This window comes from Prionailurus viverrinus, chromosome B3 (genome assembly GCF_022837055.1).
Source record: "Prionailurus viverrinus isolate Anna chromosome B3, UM_Priviv_1.0, whole genome shotgun sequence".
Lineage (NCBI taxonomy): Eukaryota > Metazoa > Chordata > Mammalia > Carnivora > Felidae > Prionailurus > Prionailurus viverrinus.
In genome coordinates this window covers 117,983,008-118,010,364 of record NC_062566.1, presented here as the reverse complement: position 1 = coordinate 118,010,364, position 27,357 = coordinate 117,983,008, and the positions used below count along the sequence as shown (strand labels likewise).

The following is a 27,357-nucleotide window of genomic DNA, read 5'->3' as shown; positions in this document are numbered from 1 at the left end:
TTTGAAATAGATTAATAGAAATTCCTGGAAGTATTTTATTCTTGGCCTTCCTCAAAAAGTAGTTCACTAAGAATATTTTGATGGTTGCCATTGTAGCAGTATCTTTGGAAACTATTAATGTCGTATAGTTGCTTGATGTATTAAGCTGAGGGATTATCAGTTGGTTTGTCTTTTTTAGTTCTGTGGACTTATTTTTGGGACAGAGAGAGACAGAGCATGAATGGGGGAGGGGCAGAGAGAGGGAGACACAGAATCGGAAACAGGCTCCAGGCTCTGAGCCATCAGCCCAGAGCCCGACGCGGGGCTCGAACTCACGGACCGCGAGATTGTGACCTGGCTGAAGTCGGACGCTTAACCGACTGCGCCACCCAGGCGCCCCTAGTTCTGTGGACTTATAAAGAGCTCTACTTTCCATTGTTTTGTGGTGTGTGTGGACCCCCGGACAGCAGTCATCTATTTTTTTTTTTTTTTTTAAATAGCCTCATTGAGATAAAATTTATATACCATAAACGTCACCTGTTTAAAACATATAATTCAGTTAATTTTAGCATTACAGTTGACCCTTGAAAAATGTGGAGGTTAGGGGTGCCGACACCTCCCACATGCAGTTGAAAATTTATGTATACTTTTGACTCCCCCAAAACTTAACTAATACTCTTCAGTTGACCTGAAGTTTTGCTGATAACATAAACAGTCGATTAACACATATTTTGTAAGTTATATGTATCACATGCTGTATTCTTTTTTTTTTTTTTTGAAGTTTATTTATTTTGAGACAGAGTACCAGCAGGGGAGGGGCAGAGAGCAAGAGAAAGAAAGAGGATCCCAAGTGGCAGTGCAGATCCCAATGCAGGCTTGAACTCAAGAACCATGAGATGATGACCTGAGCCAAATCCAACAGTCGGACGGACATTCAAGTGACTGGGACACTCAACCTACTGAGCCACCCAGGCACCCCCACCTTTTATTTTCTTTTTTAAGTAATCTCTACACCCAAGGTGGGGCTTGAATTTACAACCCTGAGACCAAGATTACCTGCTCCACCAACTGAGCCAGCCAGGTGCCCCTTATATACTGTATTCTTACAATAAAGTAAGCTAGAGAAAAAATATTAAGAACATTATAAGGAAGAGAAAATACATTTATAATACCGTACTGTATTTATTAGAAAAAAATCTGCGTGTAGATGGACCTGCAAAGTTCAAACCCCTATTGTTCAAGGGTCAAATGTATTTTCAGAAGTATGCAGCCAGCACCATAATCTAGTTTTAGAACATTTTTATCATCTGAAAAAGAAACCCCATAGCTGTTAGCAGTCACTTATTACTCCCCCTTATCACCCTAGGCAACCACTGATCTACTTTCTGTTTCTAGATGTTTCATATGAATGGGATCATACAATGTGTGATTATTTGTGTCTGCCTTTTACTTGGCGTAATGTTTTTGAGGGTCATCCATGTTGTAGTATGCTTCAGTAATTCATTTGTTTTTATTGCTGAATCATATTCCACTGTATAGAAGTCATCTATTTGTATTTACTCTAGGGATTTCTCACTAGTACCAAGCTGTATCCCAGATAAACCTTTTCAAAGAGTTTTGTAGTAGATTACCACCTTATCCTTTTGCACTAGTGACATTAGTAGGTTTGCAAAAGTTTCCCTGTCACCTTTTGGGCTTTTTTGTTTGGAGCAACAGTGTAGCTTTTTTAAATTTAATTTTATTATTATTATTATTTTAATGTTTTATTTATTTTTGAGAGAGAGAGAGACAGCACGAGTGGGGGAGGAACAGAGAGAGGGAGACACAGAATCTGAAGCAGGCTCCAGGCTCCAAGCACAGAGCCCGACTTGAGGCTCAAACTCATGAACATCAAGTTCAAACAGCGCATGAAAGCTGTTTGTACTTTACCATTGCCACTCACCTGCCAGTTAAGTATTTTTTGTCTGAGCAAGTATCCCTTTAGAGTACTTGTTATATTGTATTATAACTTCATTTGTGTGCCACTCTGCTCCACTAAGAGATCCTTAGGAGTGTAAAGGTTGTGTCTTACTCATTTTTATTCCTAATGCCTACCTTAGTGCCTGGAAAGGACAGCCCAGTAAACGTTTGTTCAGTGACTGAGCAAACAAGTATTAGGTTGGCCTGACTAAAGTCATTTCACAGTGACTAAATTAAGAAGGAGGAGGAAGAGGAGGGTGAGGATGTGGAGTGGGGATGGGGGATAGGCTGGGGGAGGGGGAGGGGGAGGGTAGGAGTAGTGGGGGTATTGTAGTTTGTGGAGAGAACTGTCTTGTTTTTTAATATATCCTGAGTCTGGCAGAAGTATTCAGCAAAAGGCATTGGAAGGAAGGAAGGAAGGAAGGAAGGAAGGAAGGAAGGGAGGGATAAGTCATCTATTTTAACCCTGTCCTAGAATATTTAAACTGTAGGAGATATTTTTGGGAACAGACACTCTTGTTGCCTAAACTGGAACCCTGAATAGTTACCCTGTTCCATCCCTATTCTTGCTTCATTGCTAAGCTGCAGGGAGTTTGGTTAGTGGCCTTTCAGTTCTTTTCACCGAACCTTCTAACTGTAGTCAAGCTTCTACCCTGGCCAGGAGTCCTTCTCTTCTGCCGTTCTGTCCCACCAGCTTTTGGTCTCTAACATCCCTCACTGTGGCAACTTTCCTGTCACTCTGTGTAAGTCTGTTCCTGTCTCAGGGACTGAGGTATTGTCTCATCGGAACAATGAGGAGTGGTGAGCTCCTTGATCTTGACAGTCTCTGCCCTCCCAGCCACACCCTGGCTGCCCAGAGCTCTACTTCACTTGAGCCTGCAACCGTTTTGGGTTTGGTAACCCTTCCAATAAATGGGACCAGACTGTCTTAAGCGTTTTCTGATGTTTATATAGTAAAACAAAAATAGTGCTCTTTCTCCTAATAAAAATTTGTCTGTGATGGAGTATTTCTCTCAGGTGTTTGAGTTAATACCTTTAACATTAATGTGCAGTATTTAGAAAGGGTTTAAAGAAATGAGATCAAGAAGAGTTTGTACTGTTTACCCTATTTGATGTGAATGGACAAAGATTGGAAACAGCTCCCCCCACTCCCCCAATCCTACTTTGGGAAATAAATGCATGGTGAATGACAGCCAAGGGAAAGTCCCAAATTAGAATTTGGATGTCTTTGTTCCAGTTTTCATTCACTTAGTATTCTTGTTGGAAGAAGAGACTATCAAAAAGGATACGTTATTTAAGTAGTAAATTTCCAATTATGATAGACACATTATTTATGGATATTTTCTCAAGGAAATGTAAATGTTAGGGCAATTGTGAAAGAGATGGTATCAGGTACTGCACATTCCAGAGAGTACTTTCTGACTCTGCTCAGCTTTATTTAAGATTTTATCTACTGTGAGGCTTACTTATTAGTTACTTTATAGTCCAATGTCATAGAAGGTTAATTATAAAATTTTATGAAGAGTCTTTTTTAGCAATAAAAATCTTACACAATAAGGCTTAAGCTTTGCATGTTTCTAATTAGCTTATTTAACAGATTAATTTAGATTGACACCAAGTCCAGATCTCGGGGCTAGAAGTTCAACAGTTTGCTAACTGTAGTATAGTTTTCTTTTTATTTGGATTACCCCTTATCTTCAGGAGTCCAGTTGCTCTAATGTGGTCTGATCATGTGGTCATATCACATCAGTCATATCATTATGCATTCATTTTAGCTCCACCCAGACTATTTTTTTATAGACTTAATTTTTAGTGCATCTTATTTCAGGGAAGAAGGGAGGGCTTTAAGTCCCTCATCATGGGAATTCATCACGAGAATCTTTTTTTCAAACTCCCATCCAAGGAAAGAAACCTGAGATAGGTGTCTTTCTATATAAGCAAACTTTTAGTCTTTCTTGCTTATCATTTTTCTTTGGATTTGTTTCACTTTCATTTTAAAAATATGCAGAGGATGGAATTTTAATTTCAGAATTATTTTTTGTTTAAAACTGAAATTACAGTGTTTTTTTTTTTTTTAAGTTTAATTTATTTTGAGAGACAGAGAGAGAGCATGAGTAGGGGAGGGGCAGAGAGAGAGAATCCCAAACAGGCTTCACGCTGTCAGCACAGATCCAGACAAGGGGTTCAAATCCATGAACAATGAGATCATGACCTGAGCCAAAACCAAGAGTTTTGAATGCTTAACCAACCAAGCCTCCCAGGTGCCCTTAAAATTACAGTGTTTTTATTAAAAAAAAAAATTTTTTTTAATGTTTTTATTTATATTTGAGAGAAAGAGAGAGACAGAGACAGAATCAGAAGCAGGCTCCAGGCTCTGAGCTGTCAGCACAGAGCCCAACGCGGGGCTTGAACTGAACCGTGAGATCATGACCTGAGCCGAACTCGACTGAACCGCCCAGGTGCCCCAAGGCCTACTTTATTAAGTTAAGTTCTTTGACTCTACATTCATGCAGTCAGATGATTATTTACAACGATTTCATATAGGTTAGCCATCAAAGCCAAGTGGTTTTTACCTGATTAAGAGTTGTTTTACCTTGAGGCACCTTGGTGGCTTAGTGGTTTAGCATGGGAGTCTTGGTTTCAGCTCAGGTCATGATCTCACGGTTTCGTGAGTTCGAGCCCGTGTGGGGCTCTGTGCTGGCAGTGCGGAGCTTGCTTGGGATTGTCTCTCTCTTCCTGTTTCTCTCTGCCCTTCCCCACTCTCTCTGTCTCTCTCAAATAAAAAAACTAAAAAAAAAAAAGAGTTGTTCCCCCCCCCCCCTTTTTTTAAAGTAATCTCCACACTCAACATGGGACTCAAATTACAACCCTGAAGTCGACAGTCTCATGCTCTACTAAGCCAACCAGGTGCCCCAGAGTTGTTTTAAAGTTTTAAAGTTGTTTTTAACATAGAGAATTGATGCCTTTGTGATTGTTTTCCTTATCAGCAAATTCAATATAATTGACCTCTCATTCTTAAGTGCTCTTACAACATGAAAAGGGAAGTTGTAAAAATTTTCTAAAGCAATTTAGTTAAATTCATGGTATTTCACCATTTGTTGGCAGGACTTTGTGTCATTGTATCAGGATTTCGAAAACTTCTATACAAGAAACCTCTACATGAGGATTAGAGACAACTGGAATCGACCGATCTGTAGTGTGCCTGGAGCCAGGGTGGACATCATGGAGAGGCAGTCTCATGATTATAACTGGTCCTTCAAGTGAGTCTCAGTTGGGAAATTATCTCTTGACAGCAACAAAAAGGAATTTCTTCACTTCAGAATTTATTCTATTGCAAATTGAGTATTCTGTTAAAACAAGAGTCGAAGCTGAGAGTACAGCACAACATAATTAGTTTCCTTGCATATAGTTCATCGTTATCCAGATTTTTAAAATATATTTTTCTGTTACATTTGATACTGTGTTAGATTATAACTGAAGACAAAGCTTGACTAATTAAAAAGAAAAACAAGAAGCCAAAGAAAAACTGTCCTGTTGTGCCACTTACCAGAATCAAGTGTCTGAATATACTTCTAGATATTTTGATTTCTCGAATGATTCCAGGATATATGCAATGCTTTTACTTAAATAGGCTGAATAGTTTAGAAAACTTTTCATATTCATAAAACTTTATTGTTTAGATCTCACAAGTATTGCATGGTTGCATTGTTACTATTAAAAAAAGAAAAAGACAGATAATACAGATAAATGAAACATTTCCCCATGACAACTAACCACTATCCCTTCTGCAAATCCACTTCCCCACAAATCTTCACTCCCCAGAGGTGACCACTGTTACCAGTTTGTTGTGTATGATTCCTCCAGATGTTTTCTGTGGGGTATGTATGTGGTGAATCCACTGGGGTTACGTACAGGTAATTTTTGATTTATAAAAATGGGACCATACTATAGAAATCATTTTATATCTTGCTTTTTTCTTGCTAACATGTTGGTAATATCCTGCTTGTCTGTATCCACAGCCAGCTTAATATTAGCAGTGGCTACTTAGCATCGTATAGTATGGATGTATATAGTGTATGGCAGGTTGGGCTGCACCATCCTTTGTTAAAAACCCCAAAATTTCAGAGTTCAAACAGCAGCAGTTTCTTGTCCACACTTCCCGTCCACCTTAGGTTGGTGGAGCCTCTGAACCATGTTATTCTCACTGGTGGGCCCAGGCTGATCGAGCTTCCATCATATGGAATGTCACTGGTCTGTGTGCCTGGAGAAGGGGCATGGTAGATAAATTGTGCAGTGACTCTGAAAGGATCTTTATGCAGCTATCCTTTCGTATCTGTGTGGAAATTGCTGAGTCAAAGAGTATGTACGTCTTTTAATGGAGAAGTCCTGCCAAACTGCCCTCCAAAAAAAAAAAAAAATTACTGACTGATATTCTTATCTACAGTATGTGAGACTGTCCTGGCCAACACTGGCTATGGTCAGTTTTTAAATCTTTATCATTATCTATACGTGAAAATTACTATTTTGTTTTAACTTTCATTTGCTTAATTTTAGTTTCTTAGTGAGTTTGAGCTTCCTTTCTACTAGGCCATATTCTCCCTACTTTCTGTATATGGTGCTTCCTTTTATATCATCAGTGTGTTTATTATTACGTGTACATATTTGATTTGCTCATGAGTTTCATGAACTTTTATGGTATTGAAATACAGGTACACAGGGAATATAATTAAAGGTGTTATAAACATGGGTTCCTACAACTATCTTGGATTTGCACGGAATACTGGATCATGTCAAGAAGCAGCTGCCAAAGTCCTAGAGGAGTATGGAGTTGGAGTGTGCAGCACTCGGCAGGAAATTGGTAAGTGCAGGCTCTGTTTGGCCAGCTAATGTTCTTAATTGTGCTACTCAGGAGGGAATAATGCTGATACAGAGCTAGAATAGTAAACATCCAAATGCATACTTTGCCATATAGTTTCTGAAACAATGGATGATTTTAATGTGTTCAACACATGTTGAGACATATTTATCTTTTCCATTATATTATAATACAAAATATCTCTAGAAAAGTTCCATAAGTATTTGACTCATTTACAGCTTTAATGTCCACTTTGTTGGCTTTTACAAATGGTAGTGGTTAAGAGTGCTGTTTCCTAGGCCTGACCCTGTGGGCATATGAGGGTTATTTAATCTGTTTCCATGCTGGTAAGTGGGGGTGAAAATAATTACTACCTTATAGGGCTATTGAAGAATTAATTCATGTAAAGCATTTGTGACTTGGTAAATATTCAGTAAATGTTAACTTTTTGTTATTGTACCTTTACAAAATGTAAAGGTGAATAGATTTATATGAATAAATTTCATTTTTGTTCATAGGACGATTTCAAATTCTTCTGTTTTGTTCCAGAGAACTGATAACTATAAAGGTTAAAAGGCAACTTCTGGATATTTATTACTATGAATCACCTTCAAACTTAGTAGATTAAAACAGTAATTCATCATTATTTCTCATAGGTCTAAAGATTGGCAAGTTTAGCTGGGTCATTTGTACTCAGGTCCTTAATGACATAGTTTAGGAAGCATGGTGCAATGACGATATATGGTAATCAGACCTTACATCTTTATGGCACTTTGTAGTTTATAAATTTCTTGAGCCTTTTCTCTCTTTTGATCCTCACAACAATGTCATGAGGTAGATAGAGCAAATATTATTATTGGTATTTAGCAGATATGAAACTGAAGCCCAGGGAGGTTAAATGACTTGCTTAAAGCTTTGAGAACTTGTAGCATCTCAGTTCAGCAGTCTTTTTTTCATCATCTTTTCTGCATTGATCAGTCTTGTTCGGTCCTTACAGATTTGATTATTGACATAAAATCACAATACAAAGTGAGGGAGGATGTTTTTTAACTTGTCTTTTGCTACATAACAAATCATTCTAAAACCTAGCAACTTAAAACAGACACAGACATTTATTTGCTTATAATTCTGCCATTTGGAGAAGCCTTGATATTTATCTTAGCTCCATGTGGTGTTGGGTGGGGCATTATGGCTGAGGATAGAGTATCCAGGGTGGTTTCACTTACATGTCTGGTACCTCAGTTGGGTAGTGGGATCAGTCAAGGGCTGGCTGAGCCCTGCATTCCTCTTCCATAGTCTCTTATCCTCCAGAGGCCCTCCTGCTCCCCGTGGCTTTTCTTTACAACAAGCTAGTTAGACTGTTTTGTGTGACAGCTGACTTCAAAAGTATAAAAGCAGATGTTGCCAGGCCTGTCAAGGCCTAGACTTAGAACTATCATGTGTCAGCAGGAATGGGAGAAATTGTTGGCAATCTTCTTTACAGAAATTCCATCACAGGTGCTGAATCTGAAGGTATTCAGATCTGAAGTGGTATCGACCACGATGTCTTTCGTTAGCCATTTCTCTTCATACTACTCTTCCATAGAGCTTAGTCTGAAAAGGTTGTAACGTGAAGACTGTGATTTCTTTTTATAAAGTAATGAGTAACTCTTAAATTCAGGATTTGGCAGTGTTAACTTCACTAAGTTCTTCACACAGGAAACCTGGACAAGCATGAAGAACTAGAGAAGCTTGTGGCAAGTTTCTTGGGAGTAGAAGCTGCTATGGCATATGGCATGGGATTTGCAACAAATTCAATGAACATTCCTGCTCTTGTTGGCAAAGTAAGACTTGTCATTTATGAAAACTCTCTTGTATGTTGTAAAGCATTCAGAACAAGCCAAAGGCTGTTGTAAACTTCATACCAAACCTGGTCTGCTGAAAGATATTTCTATCACAAATTTTTGAATAACAATATCACATGAAGACTTGGTGGAAGCTTTCTTGCTAGAACTCATGATTCTTTACTCTTCCATTAGAGGACTCTTGCCTTTGTCATTCATGTGGTTTTGAAAGGGATTCTGATAAAAACCTCATAAAATGCTAAAATTTTGAAAGAAAGAATGTTTAATTTGGAAGGTTGTTTAACAGGTGGTTTTTCCTAAGTAGAAAAATTTGAAAATACATAGGTACCCTAATACTTGTTCTTATAATGCGTGTTGCTCAGAGATAATATAGGCAAATTATAGGTATATATGTAAAGTGAAGGTAATACTATAGATTAAAAGTAAGAATATAAGTTAATAATAGTGAAGGTTTGAAGCACCTGGGTGGCTCAATCAGTTAAGTGGCTAACTCTTGATTTCGGCTCAGGTCATGATCTCACAGTTCATGAGATCAAGCCTGCATCGGGCTCTGCACTGACAGTGTTGAGCCTCCTTGGGATTCTCTTTCTCCCTCTCTGCCCTCCTGTGCTTGCACTCTCTCTCTGTCTCTCAAGATAAGTAAATAAACTTAAAAAAAGTAATAATGAAGGTTAAAAGTAGTAGTACTAATAAAAATAATAATTTAAGAACTGTGTATTTTTTGCTCCCTTGTGGGTAGAGTTTGTAAGGGGCAGTTAAGGAGAGAAGAGATAAGAGACTTTGTAAATCACATTTTAGCAGACTGACACTCTCCGCTTGAAAGGGCCTTCAAGGAATTTTATTTATTTTTTAAATTTTATTTTAAGTAGGCTCCACACTCAATGTGGGGCTTGAACTCATAACCCTGAGATCAAGAATTGTATGCTCCACTGACTGAGCCAGCCAGGTGCCCCAGGTTTTTTAATATTGATATTTAAGAATTGTATATTGAAAAATTGGTAGATTACTGAGTTGGAAGACTTGGGTTTTTGTTTGGTTGCTTATATATTCAAATTTATTTATTTTTTTATATATTCAAATTTAGCTCTATGACTGTGAGCATGTCACAGCCTTCCTTTTTTTTTTTTTTTTTTTTTTTTCCTTTTAAGTTTTATTTATTTAAGATATCTCTACACCCAAACCTGGGGCTCAAACCCATGACCTCCCAAGGTCCAAGAATTGGCCTGCTCTTCTTTTTTTTTTTTTTTTTTTAATGTTTATTTATTTTTTGAGAGAGACAGTGTGAGTGGGGGAGAGGCAGAGAGAGGGAGGGAGACACTAGAATTGCCTGCTCTTCTGACTGAGCCAGCCAGGCACCCCGTCACAGACTTTCTGAGCCTCAGATTTTGCCTTGTAAAATGAGGTACTTGGACTAGGTTAACTGTAAAGTCCTTTTCAGTTATATAATGTATGGTTTCTTTTTTTTTCTTTTTAATTTTTTTTTTTAACGTTTATTTATTTTTGAGACAGGGAGAGACAGAGCATGAACGGGGGAGGGTCAGAGAGAGAGGGAGACACAGAATCTGAAACAGGCTCCAGGCTCTGAGCTGTCAGCACAGAGCCCGACGCGGGGCTCAAACTTACGGACCGCAAGATCATGACCTGAGCCGAAGTCGGACACTTAACTGACTGAGCCACCCAGGTGCCCCTATAATGTATGGTTTCAAGGAACACATGGAACAAATAGAGAACAAATACCAAGGGAGGAGGTTTAAATCCAATTATATTGATATTATATGATATTATATTAAATATAAATGGCTTATACATTCCAATTAGAAAAGAGAGGTTGGGAGCATCTGGGTGGCTCAGTCATTTAAGCATCTGACTTTGGCTCAGGTCGTGATCTCACTATTCATGAGATCAAGCCCCACGTTGGGCTGTGCACTGATGGTGCAGAGCTGGCTTGGGTTTCTCTCTCTCTCCTCTCTGCCCCTTCCCCCCACACACGTGCTCTCTCTCTCAAAATAAATAAACTTAAAAAAATTATTTTTTCAAAAAGAAAAAAGAGCTTGTCAGATTAGATAAAATTAAGTAGGTTTCTACCAAAAACCTGCTTTAAAGACACAGGTTAAAAGTAAAAGGATGAAAGGAGATACAGCAAGCAAACAATAATTGAAAAGAAAGTTAGAGTGACTATATTAATATAAACAAAGATTTCAGAGCAAGGAATATTTCTCGGGTAAAGTGGAACATTGTATAATGATACAGGAGTTAATTCATTAAAAAGATAACAATTTAAAATATATCGGTACCTAAATAGAGCTTCAAAGTACATGAAGCAAAAATTGATGAAAGGAGAAATAGACAAATATATAATTGTTACTAGAGATCTCCATATCCTTCTCTGAATAATTGATAGAACTAGGCAGAAAATCAGCAAGGTTAGAGAACACTTGAAAAACATTACCAACCAACTTGACCTAATTGACATTTATGAAACATTTTACCCAATAACAGCAAACATTTACCAAGATAGGCCATTTTCAGGGCCATTAAACAAGTCTTAACAAAATTTTAAAAATTTAAATTATTCAAAGTATGTTCTCTGATTCTAATGCAATTAAATTAGAAATCAGTAACATAAGGGGCACCTGGGTGGCATCCGTAGGTGTCAGACTTTGGCTCAGGTCATGATATCACGGTTTATGAGTTTGAGCCCCACATTGGGCTCCGTGTTGACAGCTCAGAGCCTGGAGTCTGCTTCTGTGTCTCCCTCTGCCCCTCCCCAACTCGTACGTGCCTGCTCTCTCTCTCAAAAACAAATAAAATTTAAAAAAAAAAAAAAAAAAAAAAGGAAGAAATCAGTAACACAGAGATACTTGGAAAATGCTCAAATATTTGAAAAAACATACTTCCAGATAACTCATTAGTCAAAGCAGAAAGGAAACATAGAAAATAACTTGAATGAAATGGAAGTGAAGCGTATTATAATTTGTGAGACAAAGCTAAAGCAATTCTCAGGGACTATATAGTGTTAAGTGCTTGTATTAATAAAAGAAAAGTTTTGGGGTGCCTGGGTAGCTCATTTGGTTAAGCGTCCGACTCTTGATTTCAGCTCAGGTTGTGATCTCATGGTTCATGAGATGGAGCCCTGTGTTCCATGCTGACAGCTTGAGCCTGCTTGGGATTTTTCTCTCTCCTCCTCTCTCAGTCCCTATCACCCCTCCCTTCAAAATGAAAAAATAAACATTAAAAAAAAAGAAAAACTTTTTTTTTGAAGGAGAGAGAGACAGAGTATGAGGAGGGGAGAGGCAGAGAGAGAGGGAGACACAGAGTCTGAAGCAGGCTCTGAGCTGTCAGCACAGAACCTGATGCGGGGCTTGAACTCTTGGACCGTGAGATCATGACCTGAGCCGAAGTCGGACGCTTAACCGACTGAGCCACCCAGGCACCCCAAAAAAGAAAAATTTTTATGGAAACCAATTTGACAATAAATTTTATATAAAAAAAACACACATTTTGAATCAGCCATCTAAATAAGGACTTTGAAAAAGAAGAGCAAATTAAAGAGTCCCAAAGAGTCCAAACAGAGGAAAGATAAAATAAAGGTAAATTCAGAAATCAATGATTTAGAAAAGAGACAATGGGAAAAATGTGTGAAACCAAAGATAGTTCTTTGAGAAAATGAATAAAATTGATAACTCTCTAGCCAGACTGGTGAGGATAAAAAGAAGACACAAATTGCCAGTGGCAGGAATGACAGAGGGCACATCACTACACATCCTATAGACATTAAAAGGATAATAAGGACATTTTAAGAACTTTATGCCAGTAAATTGAAAAACTTAGATACAGTGGACACATTCTTTGAAAGACCTAAATGTATGGTTCTTTGACTTCGTCACGTTGATTATAATACATTCCTGTCCTGCATTTTAGCAGTATAAATCTTGAGATTCTTACTTGGAATTTCTCAGAATTTTTCACAGTAAAGAGTTAAATAATCTTGTTCGATTCTTCCCTGTATGTTCAGAAACTCTAATAATCATGTAGAATTAGAGATCTTATATACAGACATGGAAGGTCTTACCTTAAAGATTTATCTTTCAAATCAAGTATTTTAGTTGAAATGTTATTAAGTATCATTTAATCTATTAAAGGCAGGAACCAATACAGTTTTAATATTTCTTTGAGTCTGATACTAAATTCTATGTGAGGTTGTTGATTATTCAGCTTCAAGGAAGGGGGAAACAGTATACTGTAGAATAAGAGCATGTGTTCTGGTAGCAGAAGCTTTGTAATGAATCACTTAGCATGCTTGTGACCTTGGGCAAGGTTTGTTAACTTCTCTGAAAGGGAATTTCCTCATATGTAAAGTGGGGATAATAATAGTACCTGCCTCAGAGATTTTTTTAATGAGGATTAAAAGTAATAATGCCTTTAAAAGCCTTAACATAATGCCAGGAACCTATTAAGTACTTAGCTGTTAACTGCTGACATTTAATTTTATTTTATTTTTGAACTAAGGATAGTTCATGGTAGATTGATACACAGAAATGGTGAATAAGAATGTCTGAAAAGGAGGTAAGGGGCTCCTGGCTGGCTCAGTCGTGGAGCATGCAACTCTTGATCTTGGAGCTGTAAGTTCGAGCCCCACGTTGGGTGCAGAGATTACTTAAAAATAAACTCTTAAAAAAATACATAAAAAGGTAAATAACAAATCATATTGCAGATTTTGTCAGGAAAAAAAAATGAGCTGGAAAGAGAAGAAAATAAAATTGTATGGAGGGAAAGGAGGAGGATCCTTTTAAGGTACAGTGGAATGCAAGAGTGGCAAGTAAAGGATTTGAAGACTTGGAGAAGAGAAATTCAGAGTTTGGATGTAAATAAAAGCTTGTTGTTGTATACCTGAATATTTAAGTCAGTCACAGGACTGAAGAAATTAAAAGGCTGGAATTCTGCATCTACTTCTAAGTTAATTTTGCAAAACAAAAATATGTATACTTTTCTTCTTCTTGAAATTGATAGTTTTGCTGTTGTACAAGCTTTCCTTAATAAGATAGCATTATTCATGATTTTAGCGTTTTATAATTTGTGTAACTACGTCTTTCCTCCCAGCTTCTTACCTTCCTGTGCTTGTGGTTTTGCAGGGTTGCCTGATTTTGAGTGACGAACTGAACCATGCATCTCTGGTTCTAGGAGCCAGACTCTCGGGAGCAACCATTCGAATCTTCAAACACAACAGTGAGTTTGATGTGGAATCCACTTCAGACTTTAGTGTTTAATATTTTTTGGGTTAGTGGCAGTGGTACCATTAGTTACATTAATAATAGAAAATCTAAATGAAGCGTGTTGCAACATTTAAAATGTCCTTCTGGTCCAGTCTTTTAAAAGTTATTCTTGGGGCACCTGGGTGGCTCAGTTGGTTAAGCGACTGCCTCTTGGGTTTGGCTCAGGTCACGATCAATAGTTTGTGAGTTCGAGCCCCTAATCAGGCTCTGTGCTGACAGAGTGGAGTCTACCTGGGACTCTCTCTCTCTCTTTCTCTGTCTCTGTCTCTCTCTTTCTCTCTCTCAAAAAAATAAATAAACTTTAAAAAGTTATTCTCTTCCTCATTAGAATAAAAATAGAGGCTAAAGGAAGCCTTTTGGTACAAAATACAAGATTCTCCTTTTATTTGGCTTTCAACTTTTTCTAAATAAATTTTTTCAATGTGTATTTATTTCTGAGAGAGAGAGAGACAGAGTGAAAGCAGGGGAGGAGCAGAGAGAGGGAGACACAGAATCCAAAGCAGGCTCCAGGCTTTGAGCTGTCAGCACAGAACCCAATGTGGGGCTTGAATCCATGAACAGTGAGATCATGACCTGAGCTGAAGTCGGCCACTTAACCAACTGAGCCACCCAGGTGCCCCGAGAGAGGCAGGGGAGGGCTTGTGGTGGGGGAGAGAATCTTAAGTGGGTTCCACACACAGCGTGGAGACTGATGCCTGACATGGGGCTTGAACCCCTGACCCTGGGATCATGACCTGAGCACAAACCAAGAGTCGGATGCTCAGCTGACCGAGACACCCCAGAGCATTTATCATTAACAGGAAAATTATGATCCTCATTAATGGTAGTACCAGCCAAGCTGTTTCTGGGCCTGTTAACCATCCTTAAGGACCAACAGAGCCATGAGAGCTAGATAATGTACAGACAGCTGATCAAGTCAAACAAAAGGGTAACTAATTGCCAAGCTTTCTTAACACATAGTCTCATGGATGCCACTGGCGTATTTTTAGCACACTACTAAGTTAAAGCTGTTTAATAAGCAGTTATTGAGTGTATCCTGGGTGAAAGGAAATGGAGCATGCGCATGAATTTTCCCTCCTATTTGCTTTTTAAGAGGTGCATGTATTTTTAATAGTTTATTTGCACTTTCTTGCTCAGTCTTTTATGTGTGTATTTCTGAATGACTCACTAGGATTAAAGATACAGTTGATTCTACGAATACAAAAAAAAAAAAAGCTAACTGAATGGTCAGGTTATTTAACATGAAACATGAGCCATTTCACAAGCATGCTAACCAACTCTGAATCACCTATGCCACAGTTATTTGGTGGAGTTTTTGTGGTTTTGAACATTTATTACATTTCAGATTGTCATTCAGGCTAGCAGTAGCTCACCCATTTTGCCTTTTTCTGCTCAGTTCTGATTCCATAAGTTAATATCCTTTGCTATTTGAGACACCCTTCCTGAATAAGAAATGTGTATTTGCATTTCTGAAATAAAGTTCAGAAAGAGGAAGGTACTTTGTGCTGAAATTCTTTTTTGTGTGATGTAGATATGCAAAGCCTAGAGAAGCTGCTGAAAGATGCCATTGTTTATGGTCAGCCTCGGACTCGAAGGCCCTGGAAGAAAATTCTAATCCTTGTGGAGGGAATATATAGGTAATCCTACTTTCCTATTCTTATCTTTTCTGATTTGGCTCCATGAAGTTACAGAATTTTTAAGCAGAAGGGAATGGTAATCTAGACCCCTCTGGAAACTAAGGGAACAATGTTTATGATTTGTTAAAATACCTGGAAGCAGGGGCGCCTGGGTGGCTCAGTCGGTTAAGCGGCCGACTTCGGCTCAGGTCATGATCTCGCGCTCTGTGAGTTCCAGCCCCGCGTCGGGCTCTGTGCTGACAGCTCAGAGCCTGGAGCCTGCTTCAGATTCTGTGTCTCCCTCTCTCTCTGGCCCTCCCCCGTTCATGCTCTGTCTCTCTCTGTCTCAAAAATAAATAAACGTTAAAAAAAACAAACAAACCTGGAAGCAGAGTTTGCACTAGAACAGAAGTCTTTTTCTCTGGCTTTTCTTTATTCTTTCTGTTGTGCTTCATAGTCTCCAGATCACCCCTCTGTTGGGGTCCTTTCTTTTTCTGCTGTTTATAGAGGGAATTTATACAGAGGGCCAAGAATTGGAATATATTTTCTAATATGTCAAAAAAAATCATACATCATTTCATTTGAAGAAAGATTGTAATTCTGGTTTATTTGCAGTCCTCACACTTAATTCTTTTATTTCATTTTATTCTGTTATTTTAATTACACATGCAACATAATACAAAATCTAATGTTGCCTGTAATTACAAGCATTGGAAGAATCTGGTGACCTTTATCCCTCTGTGGTAAATTAAGATCAGTTCTGTTCTGATGCTTGTTTTAAAAGATCCACTCTCCTTTCCCCTAGACATCTGCCTGGCCATGGCATCACCTAACTTTGCTAGTTTAAAATCACAGGCAGATGGGGCGCCTGGGTGGCGCAGTCGGTTAAGCGTCGGACTTCAGCCAGGTCACGATCTCGCGGTCCGTGAGTTCGAGCCCCGCGTCAGGCTCTGGGCTGATGGCTCAGAGCCTGGAGCCTGTTTCCGATTCTGTGTCTCCCTCTCTCTCTGCCCCTCCCCCATTCATGCTCTGTCTCTCTCTGTCCCAAAAATAAATAAAAAACGTTGAAAAAAATTAAAAAATAAAATCACAGGCAGAGTTGTCAAACTATTTTTAAAAAGCAATAAACTGAAAAAATTAATAATAACAGTAAGTTGACAGACCAGCCCCTAATTTTGAGTTAAGAAGTCTCTGTATGTATTTTCTCCTGTCTTGCCAGCATGGAGGGATCTATTGTTCGCCTTCCTGAAGTGATTGCTCTTAAGAAGAAATACAAGGCATACTTGTATCTAGATGAAGCTCACAGCATTGGGGCTCTGGGCCCTACAGGTCGAGGGGTGGTAGATTACTTTGGCCTGGATCCTGAGGATGTGGACGTTATGATGGGAACATTCACAAAGAGTTTTGGTGCTTCTGGAGGATACATTGGAGGCAAGAAGGTAAATGGGCCATGTGAATTGAGCAATTGAGGATAAAGGGACTGGTGATTAGACTTGGTAACTCACTTGTGACAGATAAGAATCTGGAACCCTGATGTGGAGACCCTGAATTTGTTTGTGGCTTAGGCTCACAGTGCCTTTGGGCTTCACAGTTTAGCTTAGGGAGTGACTGATAAACTGAAGGCGGGTTCTGTTCATTGTTTGTTGTTTTCTTATTTGAGCTTCGCTCTAAACTACACACTGGTCTGAGATACAGAACACCCTCTTGTATGAGAGAACACACAGTGGTGCTGCCTGTTTGCCACAGTCTTCTACTGGGTTTGAGTTGTGCCCACAGTTTCAAAAGTAGAGTTTATAATGAGAGCCAGTGGGAATAGAAGACCAGTTTCCCTCCCCTTGACCTCGAATGCATCTTGGGTGAGCATAGAGACAGGAAGAAAAAGATTATTTTGCCTGCTCTGGTGTACTACAAGGCATTGTATTTTTCAATTGAAAAATTATGTAATGAACTCTGAGGCTTTTGAGAATCAATGCGGTGTGATGGAAATGGCTGAATCATGAGACAGAGGCCTAGGTTTGAATATTTCCCTAACTTTGTGAGACCTTGGGCAAAGCATTTAACCTTCCCATTTCCTTATCACTAAAAACAGAGATAAATATGCCTAGTTTATAAGATTGTATAGTAAGGGTTGAAAAAATAATGTATGTCCATGTTACAACATGGATGAATTTGAAAGTTCACGTTAGTCAGTTTACATGAACTTAAAGAAGTCAGTCACAAAGGTCACATTGTATTATTGCTTTTATATGATATATCCAGAGCAGGCCGATTCAGAGACAGAATGTAAGTTCGTGGTTGCCAAGGGCTGAGGGGATGGGAGAAGCGGCAAGTGATTGCTGATGGGTATGAGGTTTCTTTCTGAGGTAATAAAATGTCCTAAAATTAGATAGTAGGGCCTGGCTCGCTCAGTTGGTAGAGTGATTCTTGATCTCAGGGTCATGAGTTCAAGCCCCATGCTGGGCATAGAGCCTACTTTAAAAAAATAAATAAAACAAGATTAGATAGTGATGAAAGTCGCACAGCTCTATGAGTATACTGAAAGCCACTGAATTGTATACTTTAGAAAAGTTAATTCCATCTCGGTAAAACTGTTATTTAAAAAAACTCACCATGGTATTAGAAAAAAACACATCATTTGTTAGTATTTGTATGAGGTATGTGGTAGGAGCTCATACATATCTCTAATTCCTTTTTAAACCTTGACATTGGGAGGCTTAAAGCATGGACTTTCTCTTAATAATTGATTGCCTTTTAGAGAAAACTCATTATTAGTGGTTTTAGTCAAGGCTGATAGAGTTTTACCTCAAATTTTTGTTAATGGAACCAGGCTCACTTTGGAGAGTTTGATTGCTAAGATTTATTGCCAAACCAAAGGACTTGAAATCATACTCTGGGAGATCATTTAGGTATGGTATATCTTTGCTTTTGTGGGTTTTGAATAGTTTTTAGTGTTTTTGAAGTGATACACTATTTTTGTAGTCCTATTCTGTGTGTCCTTTTTGGGTTCTGATACATGAGCTACTTTGCACATTTTATTTAAAGATTTAGTGAAGTTAAAAGGAGAGAATAGGGACATAGACCTGATTGTTTTGGACTCCTTGTAACTGGCATACAAAGTTTTTCTTCACTCAGTGAGATGGCTTTCCTGTTCTCATGAAAGACCCAGTGAATTTCTATTCTGCCATATTTATATTATTTTATAAATCTATGTATCTGGAGGATATTTAGATTTTTTAATGTTTGGGGGGGGGCAGAGAGACAAGGGGACAGAGAGGATCTGAAGCAGGCTCTGCTCTGACAGCAGAGAGCCTGGTGGGGTGCTTGAACTGAGGAACCATGAGATTATGGTTATGAGATATGGTTATGAGGAACCATGAGATTATGACCTGAGGTGAAGTCGGACACTTAACCAACTGAGCCACCCAGGCGCCCCTAGAGGATATTTAATACCTTTAAAATTGATGCTAGAGAACGGTCTTACTCTTACTCAGAAGTGTAAGGATGGGCTTAGCAGACATAGGGTAGCATGTAGATGATATTTTTTGTAATACTTAAAAGTAAATTATTGTGGGGTGCCCAGGTGGCTCATTTGGTTAAGTGTCTGACTCTTGGTTTCGGCTCAAGTCATGATCTCGTGGTTTGTGAGATTGAGCCCCAAGTCGCTGACAGTGTGGAGCCTGCTTGGAATTTTCTCTCTCTCCCTGTCTCTCTGCCCCTCCCCTGCGTGTGTTCTCAAAATAAATAAATAAACTTAAAAAAAAAAAAAAGGAAATTATTGTATCTAAAAAGCAATCCATACGCCTTGTTTATTAACACAGCATTGCACATATGTTTATAACATTAAGTGATATGTTCTCCAAATTTAGAGGGCTTCTTTAAAACTAGTTTCTCTTTCTTTCATGTTGTGGCACATTTAACAAAACAAAGCCTGAGGCTGTTGCCATGTGTCAGATGCAGTTGTTGCTGGTGGTGTCCTTTGACCATCGATGCTGGTTGATCTTGCATCTCAGATTAGTGTCCCCATCCCCATGCTCTTGAAGGGAGGAAGAGTGCTTTCACCTGGAAGGAAGGCAGTGACATCGCCCGAGGATTCAAGCTTTACCTCTAATGACTTGCTTCTGTGAACTCTGCAGGAGCTGATAGACTATCTGCGAACACATTCCCATAGTGCAGTGTATGCCACGTCGCTGTCACCGCCTGTTGTGGAGCAGATTGTCACCTCTATGAAGTGCATCATGGGGCAGGATGGCACTACCCTCGGTAAGTCTGTTTTCTTGGAAAATTTCCTATGTTCAGTAAATGCTTAGCAACCAAACATGCTCTTTTCTTGAACTTTTTTCCTCAAATGAGGAGTCAGGTCTACTAATGGGCAGAACTGGCAGGTGTGTGAGGCCTTGGTTGCTATGGGCACTTTTCAGTGTGTTTGGTACACATATGCCATGACAACTAGCCTGGCTTGCTTCCAGTTGAATTTTCTTGTCTACAGATGGTGACACTTTAATCTTACGATCTTACCTATCTTCATAAGTCTTAGGTAATGAGCCCCAGAGTCTTTCTCAAATTGTACAGTTTTATATGAAGATGTAACTCACTGTGTGTAGTGAGAATCTGTTCCCAATGTATTTAAAGTCTGCTGTTTGCATATATTAGTGTCCTTGATTCAGTGCCTTTTAAAAGAGTTTCTAATTTAAGAGCGGATAATAAAAGTCATCCTGGATTTGTTTATTCTGTCTTTGGTGGGATTTGTAGTCCAAGCTAGATGCCCTGACATAAACATACTAAAATGAACAATAAATAAAATGTGGTACTCACTTTCTATTTGGCTTTTATTCTGCATCACTAGAGGGCAGTATTGACTGCAGAAAATGTAGAACAATTGGGATTTTTGTTTTGTTTTTTTCACTTCTGAACTATTTCCATTGTGTGTATGAGACATACGTTAGTTTTGGTTATTGCTTTTTTAAGTGCGTCTAAAATGAGTCTTATTCTTGTAAAAGATTCTTCATTATCAGCCTTGAGCTGTCTTCATTTATATAATATTTTGTGGTAATAAGATTTATTTGGTTTGCACTGAAAAACAGGAAGGAAGGAGTATGTCTGATTTTGATTAATGTAAGCCTGTTTTCTTAAATCAGAATTTTACCTTAATATTTTTTCTCATCTGTGATATATCCTTATTATCTCTAGTAAGAGATTTTTGGAAATGGATTTTGAAAGTGTTGATGATTTTCAGTTTCATGAATTCATTCCTTGGGGAAGGAAATACTTCATTCATATTGTGAACACAGTATGGAGCCTTGTGAGTAACCCCCTGTTAACAGTGTCTATGTTATCTCCTCTCCTTCCTTTATGGTGTTAATTACAAGTAGCGTGTTCTGATCTGAGATATACATATATAGCTAGCGGTGATCTACCTCCTTCACGTAGGTGCCATCAACCTTACTGATCCAGTATATGGACTGAGGTGACTGCAGTGAAAGGCCAACAGCTATCAAAGTTAATTTTGGATAATTTTTTTGCCCTGTCCTAGAGCATGGATCTGTGTGATGTGTGACCTCTGGATAGATGACTTATCCATACCAAATAATGAAATCTAGGCTCTGCTGGCAGTGAGAAAATGAAATGTGGTAATTAGCTATAGATAGACGTTGGGTTAGCACTCATTTTCCAGTTTATTTCTCGCCTCTCTAACCACCCCCTATGCGTAGTGGTGTGAAATAAGAGCCGTCTTATTATGCTCACAGATTCTGCAGGTCAGGAATTCGGTCAGGGCACAGCAGGATGGCTTGTCTTTGCTCCGTAATATCCAAGGCTTGAGCTTGGAAGACCCAAACGGCTGGGGAAGACTCAGATGGCTGGGGGCTGGGATCATCTGGAGGCTTCTTCCCTCCCATGTCACTTGGGCCCAAGTGTCTTGAATTCTGGGCTCAGCTGAGGCTGTTGACCCGAGCACCTTCACATTCCCTCCCCGCGAGGCTGGGCTCCTTATTGCACGGTGACTGGGAATCCAGAGGGATGCTTCAGAGCAGGCATTTCCAAAGGATGTGCTGTAACCCCATGACCTTTTCTGATTTGTTGTTAACAAGCAGGTCACTAAGGCCAGTCCAGATTGCAGGGCGGGGAAATCAGACACCGTCTCAAATGGGAAGTGGGTCCAAGAGTGTGTGGCCATTTTTACAACTTGCCACTACCAGCTTTTATACATTTTAAAAATTACTCTCTAAAACTTTTAATTAGTAGTGACAAACTTCTTTTGGTTACATTATTTCTCTGCCAAAATAGAGGATAATAAAAATGAAACCAAAAGTAGAGATAAATTCTGTATCTCTTAAATCCAGCTACCCAGTCTTAATTAAATATGACCTGATTTCTTTTAGATTTGACTGTGTAAGGTAATGTTTATTTTTATGGTATCACTGAATGCATCTTTTCATTGTCCTTGCAGAAGGAAAAAAGTGTGACTCAAGCAGCAGCCCTTTGACTATGCCTTAAAGTGATTTTTAAAAAGAGGTATCTGCAAGTAATTGCCTGAGTGTGATTTTATAATAGAAGTGGCCTGCCCTGAGTGAAACTTAATCTGTTATGTTCGAGACATTGAATTTCATTCATTCCACAAACACTGAGTATTTCACTACGTGTTAGGCTCTGTGAATCACAATCCACAGGAAATGGGCTTACAAGCAGATCATTTGAGTGGAGTATATACTTGGGCAGTATTGGAGATGCAGAGGACAGTGGCTTGTTGTGTTAGTCTTGGAGAGTACTATAACAGAAAAATTGAAGTTTTACTATTTTACCAAATATTTGAGTGCTTGCTGTGTGCTAGGTGCTGTTTCTAGGCACTCGTGATTCATCAAGAATGAAACACCCCCAAATTTTTGCCTAATGGGGTTTCTAGTGAGGGAAACAGATTATGGAGTATGCTAGAAAATGGTGAGTACTCCGGAGAATAAGTAGAGAAGTTTTGAGGGACCCAGTTTGCAATTTTAAATAAAGCTGTCATTGAGAAGGCAAGATTTTAGCAAGAATTTGAGAGAAGTGAGGATTTGGCCCTGAAAAATCCAGGGATAAAAGGGCCTAGAGATGGAGGCAACTCTGTGGTCAGGAATATCAAGGAGTCCACTGTGGCCTGAGCATAATAGTACGGGTAGAGGGGTTGCAGGTGAGGTGTGGAGGATGGCAGTTCTGATAGGAGGCACACTTGTCTTGTTAAGGGTATTAGGGTGACACACACAAAAAAAAAACAGACACACTGGTTCTCTTGCCCTAGTATCAAATTCAGATTCTTGTCTAGTATTGAGTTCAGATTCTTATGAATCTGTGGCCTCACTAATGTTGGCAGGCTTCTGGCATGCTTCAGGTAGGTTAAAAATGTTATTGGTCCTTCAGGGGCACCTGGGTGGCTCAACTGGCTAAGTGTTTGACTTTGGCTCAGGTCATGATCTCATGGTTCATGGGTTCGAGCCCTGCATCGGGCTGTGTGCTGACAGCTTCGAGCCTGGAGCCTGCTTCGGATTCTGTCTCTCCCTCTCTCTCTGCCCCTCCCCTGCTTGTGCTCTGTCTCTATTCCTCTCTCTCTCTCAAGAATAAATAAGCATTAAAAAAAATGTTATTGGTCCTTCAGATTTGATGAAAAGGTACAGAAAATAATGTACCCATGATCTAATATTTTAATGATGTTAATATCTCACCCCATTTATCCACTTTTTTCAACGTTTATTTATTTTTGGGACAGAGAGAGACAGAGCATGAACGGGGGAGGGGCAGAGAGAGAGGGAGACACAGAATCGGAAACAGGCTCCAGGCTCCGAGCCATCAGCCCAGAGCCTGACGCGGGGCTCGAACTCCCGGACCGCGAGATCGTGACCTGGCTGAAGTCGGACGCTTAACCGACTACGCCACCCAGGCGCCCCGATTTATCCACTTTTTAAAAAGAAAAAGATAGCTAAAACTCCCTGTAATGTCCCTTCTTGTTTCTGTTTCTCTCACCCATTCCCTAGAGATAACCACTATTCTGAAATTATCTTTCTGTACTTTTATGCTTTTACTAGGACCATATCCATGTAATGTAAGTATCCCCCACTGTTTGAAGGCTCACTCTTTGCTGTGATGACTTCCAGAAATGCTTATGGAATTTAACTGTCTGAATCAAAACCCCCATCATGTGCACACCATCAAAGATGTTTTCACTTGTGCACAAGTCTGGGGAAGAGGCTGTGGAGTGCACTTCAGTTGTATTTCTCCTCTTTTCCTGATAGGACCCGGTCCCTTGTCCACTTGTGTTGTAAAATGTGTTGTGCAATATCTCTTACCTTCCTTATATTACTAGTGAAAATGTCCTGTGATATGCAGGAAAGCCTATGAAGGAAATAGGTGAGCACAAGAGGCCCACGGATGTCCCTGCATTTGAAGAAAACGTGGGAGTGCTCATGCTCCTGGAGACGAGTGAATGCCTAAGTAGAAATATAATAGACTCCGTACTGGGCAGCATCACTGAATGATGCACGCTAGAGTACTTCAGTTGTTTGAGGGTTAAAATAGGTCATTGGTATTTTAGGTGCCTTCTATTTTATAGAAATTCTTGGTAGGCTGTTATGTAGATATTGAAGACTGTTTCAGTTTGGAGCTTTGGATGAGCCAGGAACATGTAATTTTTCTTATTTTTGAATGATGTAATATACAGACTCTGCCGCCTGAAATTCACAGTGTGACACACTTAGGAACAGACTGGATTCCAGTAGCGAGGACTGTCTATGGTATTATCTGTTTTTAAATGTTACATAAGTTGGTCATACGAGGTCATACAGTGATATTGGTGGATATCCTCAGAGGCTGCCAAATTCTTTCAGAAGTCCTTACAGCAGTTAAGTCTCCCATTCTAGTATATGAAAGTTATCATATGCCCATTTCCTTGTCTTTGTAGATACTGTCAGTCCCTTTAATCCTGCACATAGGATCTGTGTGAAACAGAATCTCATTGTAGTTTTTATTTCTATTTTCCTGATCATTTGTCCCATTGGCTGGGGGTTTTTGTTTGTTTGTTTTTGTTATTTTCTTAAGTAGGTTCCACGCCCAGTGTGGAGCCCAAGGTGGGGCTTGAACTTACAACCCTGAGATCAAAACCTGAGCTGAGATCAAGAGTTACTGAGCCACCCAGGCGCCCCTGGCTGTTTGTTTAGATGGGTATTTTTAAGAGTTCTTCATGTATTCTGGATAATAATTCTTTACCACTATTGTCTCTCAACCTGAGAGACATGGCTTTTCTTTAAATCTTGTTAATAATTTCACAAAACTTTCACAAAAGTTTTCATTCTTAATGTGATAGAATTTATGATTCTTTTCCCATGTGGACAATGTTTTTGTGCCTTAAACAAACTTTTCTTTAGTCTGAGTCAAATATATCTTCTGTAAGTGTTTATTGCTTTCTTCTGTTTTGTATTAATTTGTGGTATGTCTTTATGGTTATATATGTATGTGCATGGCTTATTTTAGGGGCATTTTTTCAGTTTCATCTTGGGTTATCTAGGCTTTCTAGAACCATGCATTTTAATATTGTACTGTTTTTCGCTTTTTATATGTTGAAGAAGTTTGTCTGGAAGGAATCAGATTTACATAAGAGCTGCACCAGTATTTCTTTCATTGAATTTCCACAGTGCTGTGAATTGGAAATGGGGAGAGCTAAAGATAACCCATATGTGAGCTGAAGACACTTTTACATCATGACAGTGAACTTGCAAAGTGAAGAGCCTTTTCTCTACCTTGTGTCAGATATCTCATGTTTAACTTCTGTATAGGAAGGAGGGAGAAAAGGTCACGTAATGTAAGTGCTTGGTCCTGGCTTTGATTTTAGTTTTAGGGAATGTTGCACTAAGAAGCTGGCTTGCTTTCTTTTCATGCCTTACCCTCTAATTTTCTGATTTCTGTTATTGGATATAAAATATCAAGCATTATTTTGAATAAGTTCATTTTTGACATACTATTTTCTCCTTTTTATAAGATATGACAGTTCCTGTTTACTTGCACGTTTTCAATCTCTGTGTTGTGTAAAGTTATTTCACCATAACTAGTCCTTGCTGTAGGACCACTTCAAACAGGATGCTAACCCAAAGGAGTTCTGTTGCAGATGGGGCTGAAGGCAGTGAAGTCACTGGGAACTTGATTCCCTTCCTTCCTTCCTTCCTTCCTTCCTTCCTTCCTTCCTTCCTTTTTCTTTTCTTTCTTTCTTTCTTTCTTTCTTTCTTTCTTTCTTTCTTTCTCTTTCCCTCTTTCTCTCTCTTCCTCCCTCCCTTCCTTTTTCTTTTCTTTTCTTTTCTTTTCTTTCTTTCTTTCTTTCTTTCTTTCTTTCTTTCTTTCTTTCTCTCTCTCTCTCTCTCTTTCTCTCTCTCTTTCTCTCTCTCTCTCTCTCATGTCAGTTTCAGATAATTCAAAGAATTATAGCTAGATGCTTTAAATAAGCTGCAGTTATTAGCATGGCATTTTTTTGTTTTGTTTTTGTGTTTACACTTGACCACTTGGAGTATCATATAATTGAATCTACCCTTATTACCACACACTCTACCCTATTTGGCACTCAGATTCACTTTTCTGAACATGTTGTATTTGATAGATGTGTTTTAGTTTTCTGTTTTTAAGATCATGAATTTATTATATATCTTTTCTTTCTTTCTTTTTTTAAAGTTTATTTTTGACAGAGAGAGAGAGAGAGAGAGAGAGCGAGAGAGTGAGAGAGAGAACATGAGTGGGGGAGGGGCAGAGAGAGGGAGACACAGAATCTGAAGCAGGCTCTAGGCTCTGAACTGTCAGCACAGAGCCCGATGCGGGGCTCGAACTCACGGACCATGAGATCATGACCTGAGCCAAAGCCAGACGCTCAACTGACTGAGCCACCCAGGTACCCTGATTATGTATCTTTTCTTTAAGATAATCTATTATTCGAGTTTTTAGCATTTTATATGTGGTCATAAATTTGAGCCTTTTATTCAGAATGTCAATTTTGAGACTGATTTAGGAAGTTCATGTATTACCTGTGCTAAGGTAGTTTTTATTTTCTTCTTTCCTGGCCAAGTATGGACCCCTGTTGATTTGCAGCACAAGTTTCTTGTTGCCATACAAAGATCATCTTTCTTATGTCTTTTATTTTTAAGTGTGCAGGTTTCATTTTTTGAAACTTTGCAGCTTCTGGAAGAAAATAGAAAATGTAGGGAGAAATTTGAGCATTTTTTTTCTTTTTAATTTACCTCCAAGTTAGCATATAGTGCAACAGTGATTTCAGGAGTAGATTCCTTAATGCCCCTTACCCATTTAGGCCATCCCCCCTCCCACAACTCCTCCAGTAACCCTCTGTTTGTTCTCCATTTTAAGAGTCTCTTATGTTTTGTCCCCCTCCGTGTTTTTGTCTTATTTTTATTCCCTTCCGTTATGCTCATCTGTTTTGTCTCTTAAAGTCCTCATATGAGTGAAGTCATATGAGATTTGTCTTTCTCTGACTGATTTCGCTTAGCATAATACCCTTTAGTTCCATCCACGTACTTGCAAGTGGCAAGATTTCATTCTTTTTGATTGCCAAGTAATACTCCATTGAATATATATATACCACATCTTCTTTATCCATTCATCCATCGATGGACATTTGGGCTCTTTCCATACTTTGGCTGTTGTTGATAGTGCTGCTATAAACATTGGGGTGCACGTGCCCCTTTGAAATAGCACCCCTGTATCCCTTGGATAAATACCTAGTAGTGCAATTGCTGGGTCATAGGGTAGTTCTAATTTTAGTTTTTTGAGGAACCTCCATACTGTTTTCCAGAGTGGCTGCACCAACTTGCAATCCC

At 39.0% G+C, this 27,357-nt stretch overlaps 1 protein-coding gene across 1 annotated transcript in view; it reads left to right on the top strand.

Annotated features, from left to right (window-relative positions):
* The window catches only part of SPTLC2 (serine palmitoyltransferase long chain base subunit 2), a 105,829-nt gene that overhangs the window by 32,102 nt on the left and 46,370 nt on the right, over window positions 1-27,357 (top strand). The window contains exons 3-9 of the mRNA XM_047862912.1: window positions 5,044-5,198; window positions 6,648-6,796; window positions 8,492-8,616; window positions 13,770-13,863; window positions 15,442-15,547; window positions 16,746-16,965; window positions 19,660-19,786. Coding sequence (XP_047718868.1) covers window positions 5,044-5,198; window positions 6,648-6,796; window positions 8,492-8,616; window positions 13,770-13,863; window positions 15,442-15,547; window positions 16,746-16,965; window positions 19,660-19,786 — 976 coding nt within the window. The remainder of the gene's footprint in view (window positions 1-5,043; window positions 5,199-6,647; window positions 6,797-8,491; window positions 8,617-13,769; window positions 13,864-15,441; window positions 15,548-16,745; window positions 16,966-19,659; window positions 19,787-27,357) is intronic.